The sequence below is a fragment of the Zea mays genome, chromosome 10 (genome assembly GCF_902167145.1).
Source record: "Zea mays cultivar B73 chromosome 10, Zm-B73-REFERENCE-NAM-5.0, whole genome shotgun sequence".
Lineage (NCBI taxonomy): Eukaryota > Viridiplantae > Streptophyta > Magnoliopsida > Poales > Poaceae > Zea > Zea mays.
Genome location: NC_050105.1, coordinates 92,143,623 through 92,158,103, shown reverse-complemented (window position 1 = coordinate 92,158,103; position 14,481 = coordinate 92,143,623). Strand labels below are relative to the sequence as shown.

Genomic DNA, 14,481 nt, shown 5'->3' with positions numbered 1-14,481 from the left:
AAATCTGGTATTCAGATTTGAGTATTTGACATGAAAAAAATACTGTCAATTTTACTGATAAACAAAATTGTTCACTTTATAGGATTTGGCAATCGCTTATCTTTGACTCAATACCTTATGACCTCGAAAAGGTTTGAACCCGTTAGGGACTAAAGATGCCAAAAGTATATTGTTTGCCTTCTCATTCTACTATGCTATAACTATTTCTCCTCTACTGTTTTTTACCCTACGAACTGTGTTGCTCATTTTATTCTACACTACATCTACTTAAACTCAATTGTTCAGTGTCATAGCTTTGCTGGAAGCCACATGGCATATTACTTACATGCCTTCTTAGAGTCTTTTAGTTATTTCTGTAATCTCTACTACTAATTATGTGCCTATCATAGGCGTCCACAATTCTACGGTTCTGTCGTCGCGCGCCGAGCCTGCCATCTCCCTCCGCGCTCCATCCGCCGCCATCCGCGCTCGCCTCCCTCCGCGCTTCCTGCAGCCGCTTGCTCCTTCCTTCGCCATCTGTGGTCTCAGAAATAAGAGCGGAAATGGCGGCTTGACTGCTTCATTGCTACGTGGTGGTGGTTCGCAGATACTCGCAACTGCTCTCATCTGTTCCCGCTCAGGTAACACCAAAGCTCACGGATCGAGTCCCATGTCTGATTCTGCATCTGTGTGTTACCTCCTTGGTTTAGAGAACAGGGATCTGATCTAACTTTGTTGCCAAGGATCTGTAATTGTTTAGACTTCCAAATATGATTCTAACCACTCTGTTATAAATTTGCGATTTTTCAAAATTTGTTGTAGCAGCAAAGCATCGTCTGATATTCATTTGTGTTTAGAACATTGTGGGATTCCAAATCTGGTTAGCTTCTCATTACCAGACATGTCTTGATTTTAGATACTCACCTGTCTTGATTTCTGATACTCATCCCTTACTCTTAGTACCTTTTGGACATGAAAATTGTTTATAATGTGTTACAATCTGTAAACTAGGAGTCCATATTTTCATATCTAAGTTCTGAAATGAAATAGTGATCTTCGTTGCAAATAGTATCAATGTGAATCTTGATTACTATTGCCACCTGTTGTTCGAGTAACTTTATTGTGTTTTTAACCTTGTTGAATGTTGAGTGATTCCTTATGTTGTGAAATCTGAAATGTGAAGACGATATTTCTTAAACTGGTGGGCACTGTTTGACAGCAATGCTTCTCCTGGTTGGTCAATCACATTTTATTGTTGTTTTTTTGTTTGAGTAGAGACAAGTAATTCTAAAATATGTTCCTATGTGGCATAAAAAGTAAAATGAAGAGAAAGATACAATTGTGTGCAGTTAATTTATTTTTGGTGTGCGGTATGGGTGTTTGCGTGCAGACGAAAAGAAGGCTGTGGGGATTGGTTCCACACTGTAGGGTGACTGCACGGGGCACGAGTGATGTTGAAGGACCATCAGAACATCGACCGTTTCGGCTGCCTCAGCATCCACCTCCACAAACTCCAGGACGAGATAGCTAAGTGAAGTTTCTAGAGAAGCTCTAAAATTTTTCATATTTGTGTTGTAGTTTAGATGAAATGAATTAGGATAAATCTCTTAATAGTGTTGACTATTAAACCTATCAGGTTTGTTGTTGCTAGACTCTGCCAATGCATATGCTATCCATGTCACAATTTTGTATTAGAGAATGCTTTCCAGATTCCATATTAATACTCACAGGTCATAGTTTGTAGATATTGATGTTGGCTCACTTGGCCTATGACACCATCACGTGTAATCTTAGTTCATATAGAAGGGAGCATATGCTCCCTCCTTTTCCAAAAGGCAGAATATAGTTCTAGCATGGCGTGATTTCTCAAATTTATCTCTGTGAGAAAATCGAGTTTATATTGACATCCCAAGTGATAAGGTGTCCAAACAACTTATTCCAAAAGAGGATGCCCAATCAATCAATGATGAAATTTTGTTAGCTCATAGTTCAACGCTTAGTTAATAAATTTCTTTCTTTATTTGATTGTTTGTTTGTATCGAGCTATCATCATCTTTTTGGTAGGCAATTATGAGCACAACACTTATCATGTTATTAGTTTTTTTAGTTGTCCTAACAATTCTTTGGGTTCTGTATGGCAGGAATAGAAGGGGACCCTATTAACAGTTCTTCTGGAACAGAAGGGGGGTAGTGTTGTCTGTGTTATAGTGGACCCGATTTCGTCTAGTGGTGTTGCCAGTATTTTGAATTAGTGTGTTAGCTGATGATGAATGTTGCTCCAAGGCTGTAATATCAACAGTGGCATATCAAACAATATTTTTGGCACAGATATATCCAGTGCAACTTCCTAATTGCTAGATGGTCGATATTGTTTGCTATAGTTGCTATTAGGAATTCTGGACTGCTTGCTCACCATATGTTTTGTGCGTATATAACTTGTTATTAGGAATCAGTCACATCACGGCATCCACAGCTTCACTATGAATCAAAACTATACATGCTTTTGCAGGGTGGAAGTAAGTGCAACCACAGTAGGATTTGGTTAGCCAATTACACTGGTATTTTACTGATTTGTTTCTTTTCTGCCCTGATTTGCAGCTGGGATTCCACATCTTAAGTGGTTCGGGGTGGAGGGGCAGTACAATGTCATGGTGATTGATCTGCTTGGTCCAAGTCTGAAGGACTTATTTAACTACTGCAGCAGAAAGTTCTCACTTAAAACAGTACTAATGCTTGCTGATCAGATGGTGAGTCTATCCTACGGTTCTACATTTTTCTTGTATTTGTTTTGGACCTGTTGAAACCACATACTGATGTAGTGTCAATAAATTCTTCACTTTGCATTTCCTTGGTCTTCGCAACAAAAATAACATGCCTTGGTGTGGGATACAGATCAGTGTTGTTTGCTACCTGGCGCGTTGGAGTCCAGCGCGTCTGCCTCCTCCGATAAACTCAAGTCCATCGGTCAGGCCGTCGATGACCACGATATTGTCGCTGGTCTCCTCTTGAACCTACAAGATCGTGGATTACGTCGAAGCAGATACAACTTGTCTATCTGCACCTGGTCTTGGGGTGGAATTTGGGTCAACACATGACCATGTTATGTGTGCGCTGTTTCAAGGCCTGTTTCTTGCTCCCTCTTTACAATATTTCATACTGCACTTCTTAGCGATATAATTGCTGAATTTTTTAAGGCCAGCAAACAGATAAAGTGAACTTCGAAAAATAAAATTGCAGGTAGTGTAGCTTGGCAGCAGGGAATGACTCATAACATTCTGTGAAGTAGTGCAATAGTTCTCTGTTTAAATTCCTCATTTGTTTTGATAATCTTATATTGATTCATTCAAAACAGCTCATATCAATTTGCTAGCCCACAAGAGAGCTCGCTCCGTATTCTGCTAGATGCATTTATGAGAATTGTAGTTGGAGCTCCCATATTAATAATATAATGGAACTTCATCCATGTCTGAAATAAGTATGTTCTTTGTTTTTTCTATAAAAGTGCTTGAGCAATCAGAACAGATAGTGGAGTTACTTGAACATGAAAAATTGGAGAAGAAGCTGCAGGATCCAGCTGCAGAACCAATATGTTTGCCAATAGAATTTTTGAAAAGCCATCACATGCAATTTTTCAACTGAACGAGAACTTGGCAGGGTGAGTACGGAGTAGTGTACAAGGTATGACCATTCTTCTATCGCTCCAATTTTCAACTGATGAAAACAGTAACAGATAATTCATGGCTCACCTACTTGCTATGAAGGGAGTTCTGCATTGAGCTGTCGTAGAGAGCACAGACAGGCACTCTAGCCAACGTTGTTGGCTGGGATTGGGACACAAAAGCGTGATGAGGGATGAGAAGCACAGGAGGAGTAGGTCTGTCCTCATCATAGATATATGCAAGCCATCCAGGTGAGGTGAAGTGGCGACACACAGGAGCCTGGGCAAGCTCAGCTCATCTCATCTCAGGCTCTACTAAAAAGGATTAGCTCATCTCAAGAGAAAAGAATAACATTGTAGCCCACTACAATAACCACACTATTACCAGGCTTGAAATTCCCTTTTTGTTTGTTTGTCATAGAACCAGGGCTTCATGACAAGAAATGATCTCCTTCTCAAGGTAAGAAAATTGCATTTAAGTTACTAATCGGTGTATGGTTTACCAGTTTGGTGCATCTAATGAGTGATAAGTACAATCAAATGCTTGAGTACTTGTACTATGTAAACCATACATTGTCAAGAACACTTTTAATTACTTCTCATAAGAACACTTTTAATTAATTGCAGTGTGCTTACATAGTGGTGCAGACGTGCGTTAGCATCCATGTTGATGCCTCGCTTAGATGCTGAGATGGTGGTTACAGTCCGTATGCTTACAAGAAAGCGAGACATTGCTACATATTGTATTTTGTCAAAGTCATATACGTAATGGTTCTGTTATTTAGCCTGTAGCAATGGTCGTATATATTTTCTTCCCGTTGGTGCCTTACCAGTTGCTTGTTGTAATGTCCGCTGCATTGTAGGTTACTGTTTGGGGAGTCTTCAGCAGGACACTCGCCACATGTGCCTTCCAGCAGGTTGCTGGCAATGAAGCATTGCTTGCTCGCTCCTCGACGACCAAGAAGCCCGAAAAAGCTGCTAGAAAAAGGCATGTCTCACTAACTGAAACTATACTTCTTGCGTGAAATATGGCAACCTTCACATGTGAAAAATTGCCAGTTACACAATGACAAGTTGTAGATTTCACTGAACATATGAACATAATAGCCTTTATTATGTGCCCTGGCTTAGAGTTCCACTACAATTGTCCATCGCAATTGTGTGCTCTGGCTTAGAGTTCCACCACTCAAGCTTATGTTAGACAGTGATTTCCTACTATGAACACGATAGAAGTATATAGTAAATCTGTAAATCTAGACTGATCAAAGTGTGCGCCCTCTAAGATTTTTCTGAAGTGGTTCCTTGTCTGGACTCTGCAGGATCATATATTTAAAAGCTACTTATTATGAAATCACATAATACATTTTACTTAGAAGAATTTAGTACCTTCATAAGACGTTTTTCAATACCTTTTTGTGGACTTGCAGGAGGATGGCCTGCTGCATAAAACCTGTGGAACTCCCAATTATGTTGCTCTTGAGGTGCTGACTACGACTATGCTTTTAGTTATGTTCTTATTTTCACTCAATAAAGTATTTTGTTCTCATGTCCAGTGCTCTTGCGTCTACTGTTAATAATTTTATTGAGCAAGTCAAGTGTCGAGGCCATCGAGGTGGGGATAAGAAGCTACGAGGCAACCTACATCAAGAACCTCACAACACGAATGGGGTCATTCATGGACCACATCATCATTTGTTATTGGTTGCTGACAAAGAATTTATGATATATTGAGATTAACGTGAAGTTTGTATCAAATGCTTAGGCTGTAGAGGGTAGGTTCCTAATTGTGACCATGTACTAAATTGTATTTTTGTTGCTAAGTTACAGTAGAGACCAAATAAACTTAACCTGACCAGCTTGCAGAAACATGTGGTATGGCAATTAAAGATACATGAATTGCTCATATGTTACTTTCTATTCATGCTTGTAATTGAATTTACTTTTATGTGAATATTATGCATAATATCCATGCCATGATAATGGATTGCTAGAATCACTCATCAAATATTATGTCGTCGCAACACATAGGCACTGTACTATATAGTCGTGAAATAGCTAGATTAAGATAACAAAATTTATGTATGGCTAGAATCATAACTGGGTTACAAAATCTTTTCTCATAACAGTATGACACATATCTGTACTTAAGTTATGCTAGTATTATATGTTACCGTTGCAACGCACGGGCACTTACCTAGTAACGGTCTTAAGTGCAAACCATGCAAACTAACGTGTTGTTGGAGGTGGGATGTATTTAAAAATATACCATGGCAGGTGGAATGGTTTTGAGAGCTGATGCATGCATGGTGGAAGGGTTATTTTGAAGAAAAAAATTCAGGACGGCTTGCATGGTTTAAACCAAGTTCTTGGTTTACACGTGATACAATTAATGTGCGTATAAACGTTACGTATACATGTAGCTAATACAGTATATGCCAGACATATAAACAGTACCAAGGTATGTACGTTGTACAGAAACGCGAGATGTGACACCATGCATGCATGTTACCTGATTTGCCCAGGAATTTCATATGATGCATGCTGGAGGATGCTGACCGTCGTTGACCGAGTAGCGGTAAGACGACAATGCATGTCATGCTCAAGAACAACGTGAGGAAATTAGCGTTTTTTGATTTGCCCAGGATTTGCCAAGGAGGAGGGAGTCAAACACAGGACCTAGCAGCTAGAATGCTACCAAAACTCTTTTAAATTAACCGCTAGTCTACCAAAACCCTTCTTTCTACGTAATTAATATAGAGGACTAACCCTGGAACAAATTAATATATACTATTGTATGGAAAAGAGTAGTGGTCAGAATTATATATGTTTTGGGCCGTGGAATTCAAATATCTAGCTGACTTATTGGTGACCAGAGGAGTGATTATATATTAATCATCCCTAATCACTGCCTAATTAATCAACATGGCCATCTATGCAGGGGGGGGACTTGATTGAGACATTTCAATTCACTGGTCCTATCTAGCTTAGTTGTCGTTTAGTACATAGCACAGAGCGCTGTGCAGGTTAGCCTCTTCTAGAACACGTGATGCGACGACCTGAGCAGGGAGGGAAAATGCAAATTTTGCAGCGTGGAGGAGATGGCCATGGTACATTGATGGCAATTTTATCCGTGGATTTAGATATCGGATTCGACGGAGTCGAGTATAGATATTGTCGGCGTTTCGAAACCGGGGGTCCCTAAGCCGACGAGTGAGTGTGTCGCGTGCCCCAGCCCAGATGGGTCCAGCGCGTGGGCGAGCGCGAAGGGGGGAAAGCGAGGTGGCCGGAGACGGGCGTGAGAGAGGTGGAAATCCCGCGGCCTTCGTGTTCGTCCCGCGCCCAGGTCGGGTGCGCTTGCAGTAGGGGGTTACAAGCGTCCACGCGGGTGAGGGAAGCGAGCGGCCCCAAGAGAGCGCTTGTCCCGTCCTCGTCCCCGCGCGGCCAACCTTCTCTAAGAAGGCCCTGGTCCTTCCTTTTATAGTCGTAAGGAGAGGATCCAGGTGTACAATGAGGGTGTAGCAGAGTGCTACGTGTCTAGCGGAGGGAGAGCTAGCGCCCTAAGTACATGCCAATGTGGCAGCCGGAGAGATCTTGACATCCTGCTGGTGTGATGTCGTGGCTGTCGGAGGAGCAACGGAGCTTGGCGGAGGGACAACTGTCGGAGCGGTCGAGTCCTTGCTGACGTCCCCCTGCTTCCGTAAGGGAGCTGAGAGCCGCCGTCGTCACAGGGCACGCGGGGCGCCTGAGAGCACCTAGAGGAGGGTGAATAGGTGATCCTGTAAAACTTAAAAACTTAAGCCACAAAACTTTGATTAAGCGTTAGCACAGTTAATGCCAAGTGGCTAGAGAGAAGATCTTGCACAATACGATAACCACAAGGAGTTCAACACAGAGAAGACACAGTGGTTTATCCCGTGGTTCGGCCAAGTACAAAACTTGCCTACTCCACGTTGTGGCGTCCCAACGGACGAGAGTTGCACTCAACTCCTCTCAAGTGATCCAATGATCAACTTGAATACCACAGTGTTATGCTTTTCTTTTCTTATCGCGTTCGCGAGGAATCTCCACAACTTGGAGTCTCTCGCCCTTACACTTGAAGTTCACAAAGAAGCACGGAGTAAGGGAGAGAAGCAACACACACAAATCCACAGCAAAATGCGCACACACACGGCCAAGAATCGAGCTCAAAAGACTATCTCAAAGTTCTCACTAGAACGGAGCTCGAATCACTGAGAATGACAAACGAATGCGCAAAGACTGAGTGTGGATGATCAAGAATGCTCTAAGGTTGCTTAGTATTCTCCTCCATGCGCCTAGGGGTCCCTTTTATAGCCCCAAGGCAGCTAGGATCCGTTGAGAGCAAATCTGGAAGGCCATTCTTGCCTTCTGTCGTCTGGTGCACCGGACAGTCCGGTGCACACCGGACAGTGTCCGGTGCCCGATTTCCTTCCTAAAATGGTGCAGCCGACCGTTGCAGATCTGGGAGCCGTTGGCGCACCGGACATGTCCGGTGCACACCGGACAGTCCGGTGCCCCCTTCCGACCGTTGGCTCGGCCACGTGTCGCGCGCGGATTCCGCGGCCGACCGTTGGCTCACCGGACAGTCCAGTGCACACCGGACAGTCCGGTGAATTATAGCCGTACGTCGCCGGTGAAATTCCCGAGAGCGGCCAGTTCACTTCGAGTCAGCCTGGCGCACCGGACACTGTCCGGTGCACCACCGGACAGTCCGGTGTGCCAGACTGAGCTGAGTCTTGGCTGTACACAGCCAAGCCTTTTGCACCTCTTTTCTTTTCTTCTTCTTTCTGTTTCTAACACTTAGACAAGTATATTAGTACACAAAACCAATGTACTAAGGCTTAGAAACATACATTTACTTTTGATTTGCACTTTGTCCATCCATGGGCATAGATTCACATTTAAGCACTTGTGTTGGCACTCAATCACCAAAATACTTAGAAATGGCCCAAGGGCACATTTCCCTTTCAATCTCCCCCTTTTTGGTGATTTATGCCAACACAACATAGAGCAAGTAGAACAAGTGCAATATCACTTCAAATAAAACTCAAATTTATTTTGATTCAATTTTGGCATATATGGATCATCCTTTGCCACCACTTGATTTGTTTTTGAAAATCAAACTCAAATCTCTATCTCTAAGTCAAACACACATGTTGAAGCATAAAGAGAGTCATTCCAAAAGAGATTGATCAAAGATTTTAAAAACTCCCCCTTTTTCCATAATCAACACTTCTCCCCGACTTTTGACAAAAGAGATAATTCAAGAGTTTTGACAAACCAAAAGCTCTATTCTACTATTTTCAAAGTTTCTCAAGTGGTAGCTGATCCATCTATTGCTCTGGCCTTTATTTTCTCCCCCTTTGGCATCAAGCACCAAAACGGGATCAATCTTGGCCCTTTAACCCCATTGCCTCACCAAAATCTTCAATGAAGAGCAAATAGGCAATAAGAGTTAAAAGATGAACTTGGAAAAGTTACTCTTTTCATCGGAGTGCAGTGGAAGTCTTGCATGGTCCAAGTCCACCTTTTCCCTTTTAATTCTCCTTCGAGACTAAATCAAGCAAACTTAAGCATATGGTTAGTCTCAAAGGGTCAAGTTGTAACACATCTCCCCCTAAAACTGTGCATCACTTTGCAACGGACTTGTGAGGTCCAGGGAGTGTTTGTACAACTTGAGCACCATACGAAACAACAAAATACAAAAAGGAACATGATCAAAGGCATAAACACATGTATGCTACAATTCAATCCAAGTTCTGCGAATCTAAGACATTTAGCTCACTACACAACCTGCAAAAGGTCTTCTCATCTAGAGGCTTGGTAAAGATATCGGCTAGCTGGTTCTCGGTGCTAACATGAAACACTTCGATATCTTCCTTTTGCTGGTGGTCTCTCAAAAAGTGATGCCGGATGTCTATGTGCTTTGTGCGGCTGTGTTCAACAGGATTTTCCGCCATGCGGATAGCACTCTCATTATCACATAGGAGTGGGACTTTGCTCAGATTGTAGCCAAAGTCCCGGAGGGTTTGCCTCATCCAAAGTAGTTGCGCGCAACACTGTCCTGCGGCAACATACTCGGCCTCAGCGGTGGATAGGGCAACGGAGGTTTGTTTCTTAGAGTTCCACGACACCAGGGACCTTCCTAAGAATTGGCACGTCCCTGATGTACTCTTCCTATCGACCTTACATCCAGCATAGTCGGAATCTGAGTATCCAACCAAGTCAAAGGTAGACCCTTTTGGATACCAGAGCCCGAAGCAAGGCGTAGCAACCAAATATCTTAGAATTCGCTTCACCGCCACTAAGTGACACTCCTTAGGATCGGATTGAAATCTAGCACACATGCATACGCTAAGCATAATATCCGGTCTACTAACACATAAATAAAGTAAAGACCCTATCATTGACCGGTATGCTTTTTGATCAACGGACTTACCTCCTTTGTTGAGGTCGGTGTGTCCGTCGGTTCCCATCGGAGTCTTTGCGGGCTTGGCGTCCTTCATCCCAAACCGCTTTAGCAGATCTTGCGTGTACTTCATTTGGGAGATGAAGGTGCCGTCCTTGAGTTGCTTCACTTGGAACCCAAGGAAGTAGTTCAACTCGCCCATCATCGACATCTCGAATTTCTGCGTCATTACCCTGCTAAACTCTTCACAAGACTTTTGGTTAGTAGAACCAAATATTATGTCATCGACATAAATTTGGCACACAAACAAATCACCATCACATGTCTTAGTAAAGAGAGTTGGATCGGCTTTCCCAACCTTGAAAGCATTAACAATTAGAAAGTCTCTAAGGCATTCATACCATGCTCTTGGGGCTTGCTTAAGTCCATAGAGCGCCTTAGAGAGCTTACACACATGGTCGGGGTACCGTTCATCCTCGAAGCCAGGGGGTTGCTCCACGTACACCTCCTCCTTGATCGGCCCGTTGAGGAAAGCGCTCTTCACATCCATTTGGAACAACCTGAAGGAATGGTGAGCAGCATATGCTAGCAAGATACGAATTGATTCTAGCCTAGCCACAGGAGCGAATGTCTCCTCAAAGTCCAAACCTGCGACTTGGGCATAACCTTTTGCCACAAGCCGAGCCTTGTTCCTTGTCACCACCCCATGCTCGTCCTGTTTGTTGCGGAACACCCACTTGGTTCCCACAACATTTTGCTTGGGACGAGGCACCAATGTCCAAACTTCATTGCGCTTGAAATTGTTGAGTTCCTCCTGCATGGCCAACACCCAGTCCGGATCTAGCAAGGCCTCCTCTACCCTGAAAGGCTCAATAGAAGAGACAAAGGAGTAATGCTCACAAAAATTAACTAATCGAGATCGAGTAGTTACTCCCTTGCTTATGTCACCCAAAATTTGGTCGACGGGATGATCCCTTTGAATCACCGCTCGAACTTGGGTTGGAGGTGCCGGATGTGTTTCCTCCTCCATCACATGATCATCTTGTGCTCCCCCTTGATCACACGCCTCCTGTTGATGAACCTGTTCATCGTCTTGAGTTGGGGGATGCATCATAGTTGAGGAGGAAGGTTGATCTTGCTCCTTTCGTTCCTGTGGTCGTACTTCACCAATCGCCATGGTGCGTATCGCGGTCGTTGGAACGTCTTCTTCATCTACATCATCAAGATCAACAACTTGCTCTCTTGGAGAGCCATTAGTCTCATCAAATACAACGTCGCTAGAGACTTCAACCAAACCCGATGATTTGTTGAAGACCCTATACGCCTTTGTATTTGAATCATAACCTAACAAAAACCCTTCTACAGCTTTGGGAGCAAACTTGGAATTTCTACCCTTCTTCACTAGAATGTAGCACTTGCTCCCAAATACACGAAAGTAAGATACATTGGGTTTGTTACCGGTTAGTAGCTCATATGAAGTCTTCTTGAGGAGGCGGTGAAGGTAGACCCTGTTGATGGCGTGGCAAGCCGTGTTCACGGCTTCCGACCAAAAGCGTTCGGGGGTCTTGAATTCTCCAAGCATCGTCCTCGCCATATCGATTAGCGTCCTGTTCTTCCTCTCTACCACACCATTTTGCTGTGGTGTGTAGGGAGCGGAGAACTCGTGCTTGGTCCCTTCCTCCTCAAGGAACTCCTCCACTTGAAGGTTCTTGAACTCGGACCCGTTGTCGCTCCTTATCTTCTTCACCTTGAGCTCAAACTCATTTTGAGCTCTCCTGAGGAAGCGCTTGAGGGTCCCTTGGGTTTCAGACTTATCCTGCAAAAAGAACACCCAAGTGAAGCGGGAAAAGTCATCAACAATAACTAAACCATACTTACTTCCTCCTATGCTTAGATAGGCGACGGGTCCGAAGAGGTCCATATGTAGCAGCTCCAGGGGTCTTGATGTGGTCATCACATTCTTGCTGTGATGCGCTCCTCCCACCTGTTTACCTGCCTGACAAGCTGCACAAGGTCTATCTTTTTCGAATTGTACGTTAGTCAAACCTATCACGTGTTCTCCCTTTAGAAGCTTGTGAAGGTTCTTCATCCCCACATGTGCTAAGCGGCGATGCCACAACCAGCCCATGCTAGTCTTAGCAATTAAGCATGCATCTAGACCGGCCTCTTCTTTTGCAAAATCAACTAAGTAAAGCTTGTCGTCTAATACACCCTTAAAGGCTAGTGAACCATCATTTCTTCTAAAGACAGACACATCTACATTTGTAAAAAGACAATTATATCCCATATTGCATAGTTGACTCACAGATAGCAAATTGTAACCAAGAGACTCAACTAAAAACACATTGGAGATAGAGTGCTCATTAGAAATTGCAATTTTACCTAACCCTTTTACCTTGCCTTGATTCCCATCACCGAATATAATTGAATCTTGGGAATCCTTATTCTTGACGTAGGAGGTGAACATCTTCTTCTCCCCCGTCATATGGTTTGTGCATCCGCTGTCGATAATCCAGCTTGAACCCCCGGATGCATAAACCTGCAAGGCAAATTTAGGCTTGGGTCTTAGGTACCCAACTCATGTTGGGTCCTACAAGGTTAGTGCAAATATCCTTAGGGACCCAAATGCAAGATTTGTCTCCCTTGCATTTTGCCCCTAACTTCCTAGCAATTATTTTCCTATCCTTTCTACAAATAGCAAAGGAAGCATTTAAAACATGATAAATTGTAGAGGGTTCATTCATTACTTTCCTAGGAACATTAACAACATTTCTCCTACCAACATTTCTATCATGCACATAAGAAGAACTAGAAGCAAACATGTCATGAGAATCAAAAGCATCATATGTGTTACATCTCCTATAAGCATTTCTAGATTGTCTCCTATCATGGTACATAAAGGCATGGTTCTTTTGCACACTACTAGCCATAGGGGCCTTCCCTTTCTCCTTGGCGGAGATGGGAGCCTTATGGCTTGTCAAGTTCTTGGCTTCCTTCTTGTAGCCAAGTCCATCCTTAATTGAGGGGTGTCTACCAATTGTGTAGGCATCCCTTGCAAATTTTAGCTTATCAAAATTACTCTTGCTAGTCTTAAGTTGAGCATTAAGACTAGCCAATTCATCATTAAGTTTGGAAATTGAAACTAGGTGTTCACTACAAGCATCAATGTCAAAATCTTTACACCTATTGCAAGTTTCAACAATTTCTACACAAGATGTTGATTTACTAGCTATTTCTAACTTAGCATTCAAATCGTCATTAACACTTTTTAATTTAGAGATGGATTCATGACAAGTAGATAATTCACTAGAGAGCATTTCATTCCTTTTAATTTCTAGAGCAAGAGAATTTTGTGCACTAACAAATTTATCATGCTCCTCATATAAAAGATCCTCTTGTTTTTCTAGTAATCTATTCTTGTCATTCAAAGCATCAATCAACTCATTAATCTTATTAATTTTAGATCTATCTAATCCCTTGAACAAGCATGAGTAATCTATCTCATCATCATCACTAGACTCATCCTCACTTGAAGAAGCATAAGTACTAGTATCATGAGTGCTTACTTTCTTCTCCCTTGCCATGAGGCAAGTGTGACGCTCGTTGGGGAAGAGGGATGACTTGTTGAAGGCGGTGGCGGCGAGTCCTTCATTGTCGGAGGAGGAGCAATCCGAATCCCACTCCTTTCCGATATGTGCCTCGCCCTTGGCCTTCTTGTAATGCTTCTTCTTCTCCCTTTCGTTCCCCTTTTCCTGGTCACTTTCATTATCGGGACAGTTAGCAATGAAATGACCAATCTTACCACATTTGAAGCACGAGCGCTTCTCCTTTGTCTTGGTCTTGCTTGGCTGTCCCTTGCGACCTTTAAGCGCCGTCTTGAATCGCTTAATGATGAGGGCCATCTCCTCATTATTTAGCCCGGCCGCCTCAACTTGCGCCACCTTGCTTGGTAGCGCCTCCTTGCTCCTCGTTGCCTTGAGAGCAATGGGTTGAGGCTCATGAATAGGACCATTCAACGCATCGTCCACATATCTTGCCTCCTTGATCATCATTCGCCCGCTTACGAACTTCCCCAGAACTTCTTCGGGCGACATCTTGGTGTACCTAGGATTTTCACGAATATTGTTCACCAAATGAGGATCAAGAACGGTAAAGGACCTTAGCATTAGGCGGACAACGTCGTGATCCGTCCATCGCGTGCTTCCGTAGCTCCTTATTTTGTTGATAAGGGTCTTGAGCCGTTTGTATGTTTGAGTTGGCTCCTCGCCCCTTATCATTGCGAATCGTCCAAGCTCGCCCTCCACCAACTCCATCTTGGTGAGCAAGGTGACATCGTTCCCCTCATGAGAGATCTTGAGGGTTTCCCAGATTTGCTTGGCATTGTCCAAGCCGCTCACCTTATGGTACTCGTCCCTGC

The 14,481-nt window shown here is 43.3% G+C and overlaps 1 protein-coding gene across 1 annotated transcript; it reads left to right on the top strand.

Moving 5' to 3' along the window:
• Positions 1-2,165: 2,165 nt before the first annotated feature.
• LOC109943092 (casein kinase 1-like) lies at positions 2,166-3,099 on the top strand. The gene is made up of 3 exons (XM_020545914.3): positions 2,166-2,495; positions 2,578-2,726; positions 2,872-3,099. The coding sequence occupies exons 1-3, from the start codon at positions 2,477-2,479 to the stop codon at positions 2,986-2,988; spliced, it is 285 nt and encodes a 94-aa protein (XP_020401503.1). The 5' UTR covers positions 2,166-2,476; the 3' UTR covers positions 2,989-3,099.
• Positions 3,100-14,481: the final 11,382 nt, after the last annotated feature.

Bases quoted from the DNA above. Each gene is read 5' to 3' on its own strand.
- LOC109943092 (XM_020545914.3), top strand. The intron at 2,727-2,871 runs GTGAGTCTATCC...TGTGGGATACAG, and splicing joins TAATGCTTGCTGATCAGATG to ATCAGTGTTGTTTGCTACCT.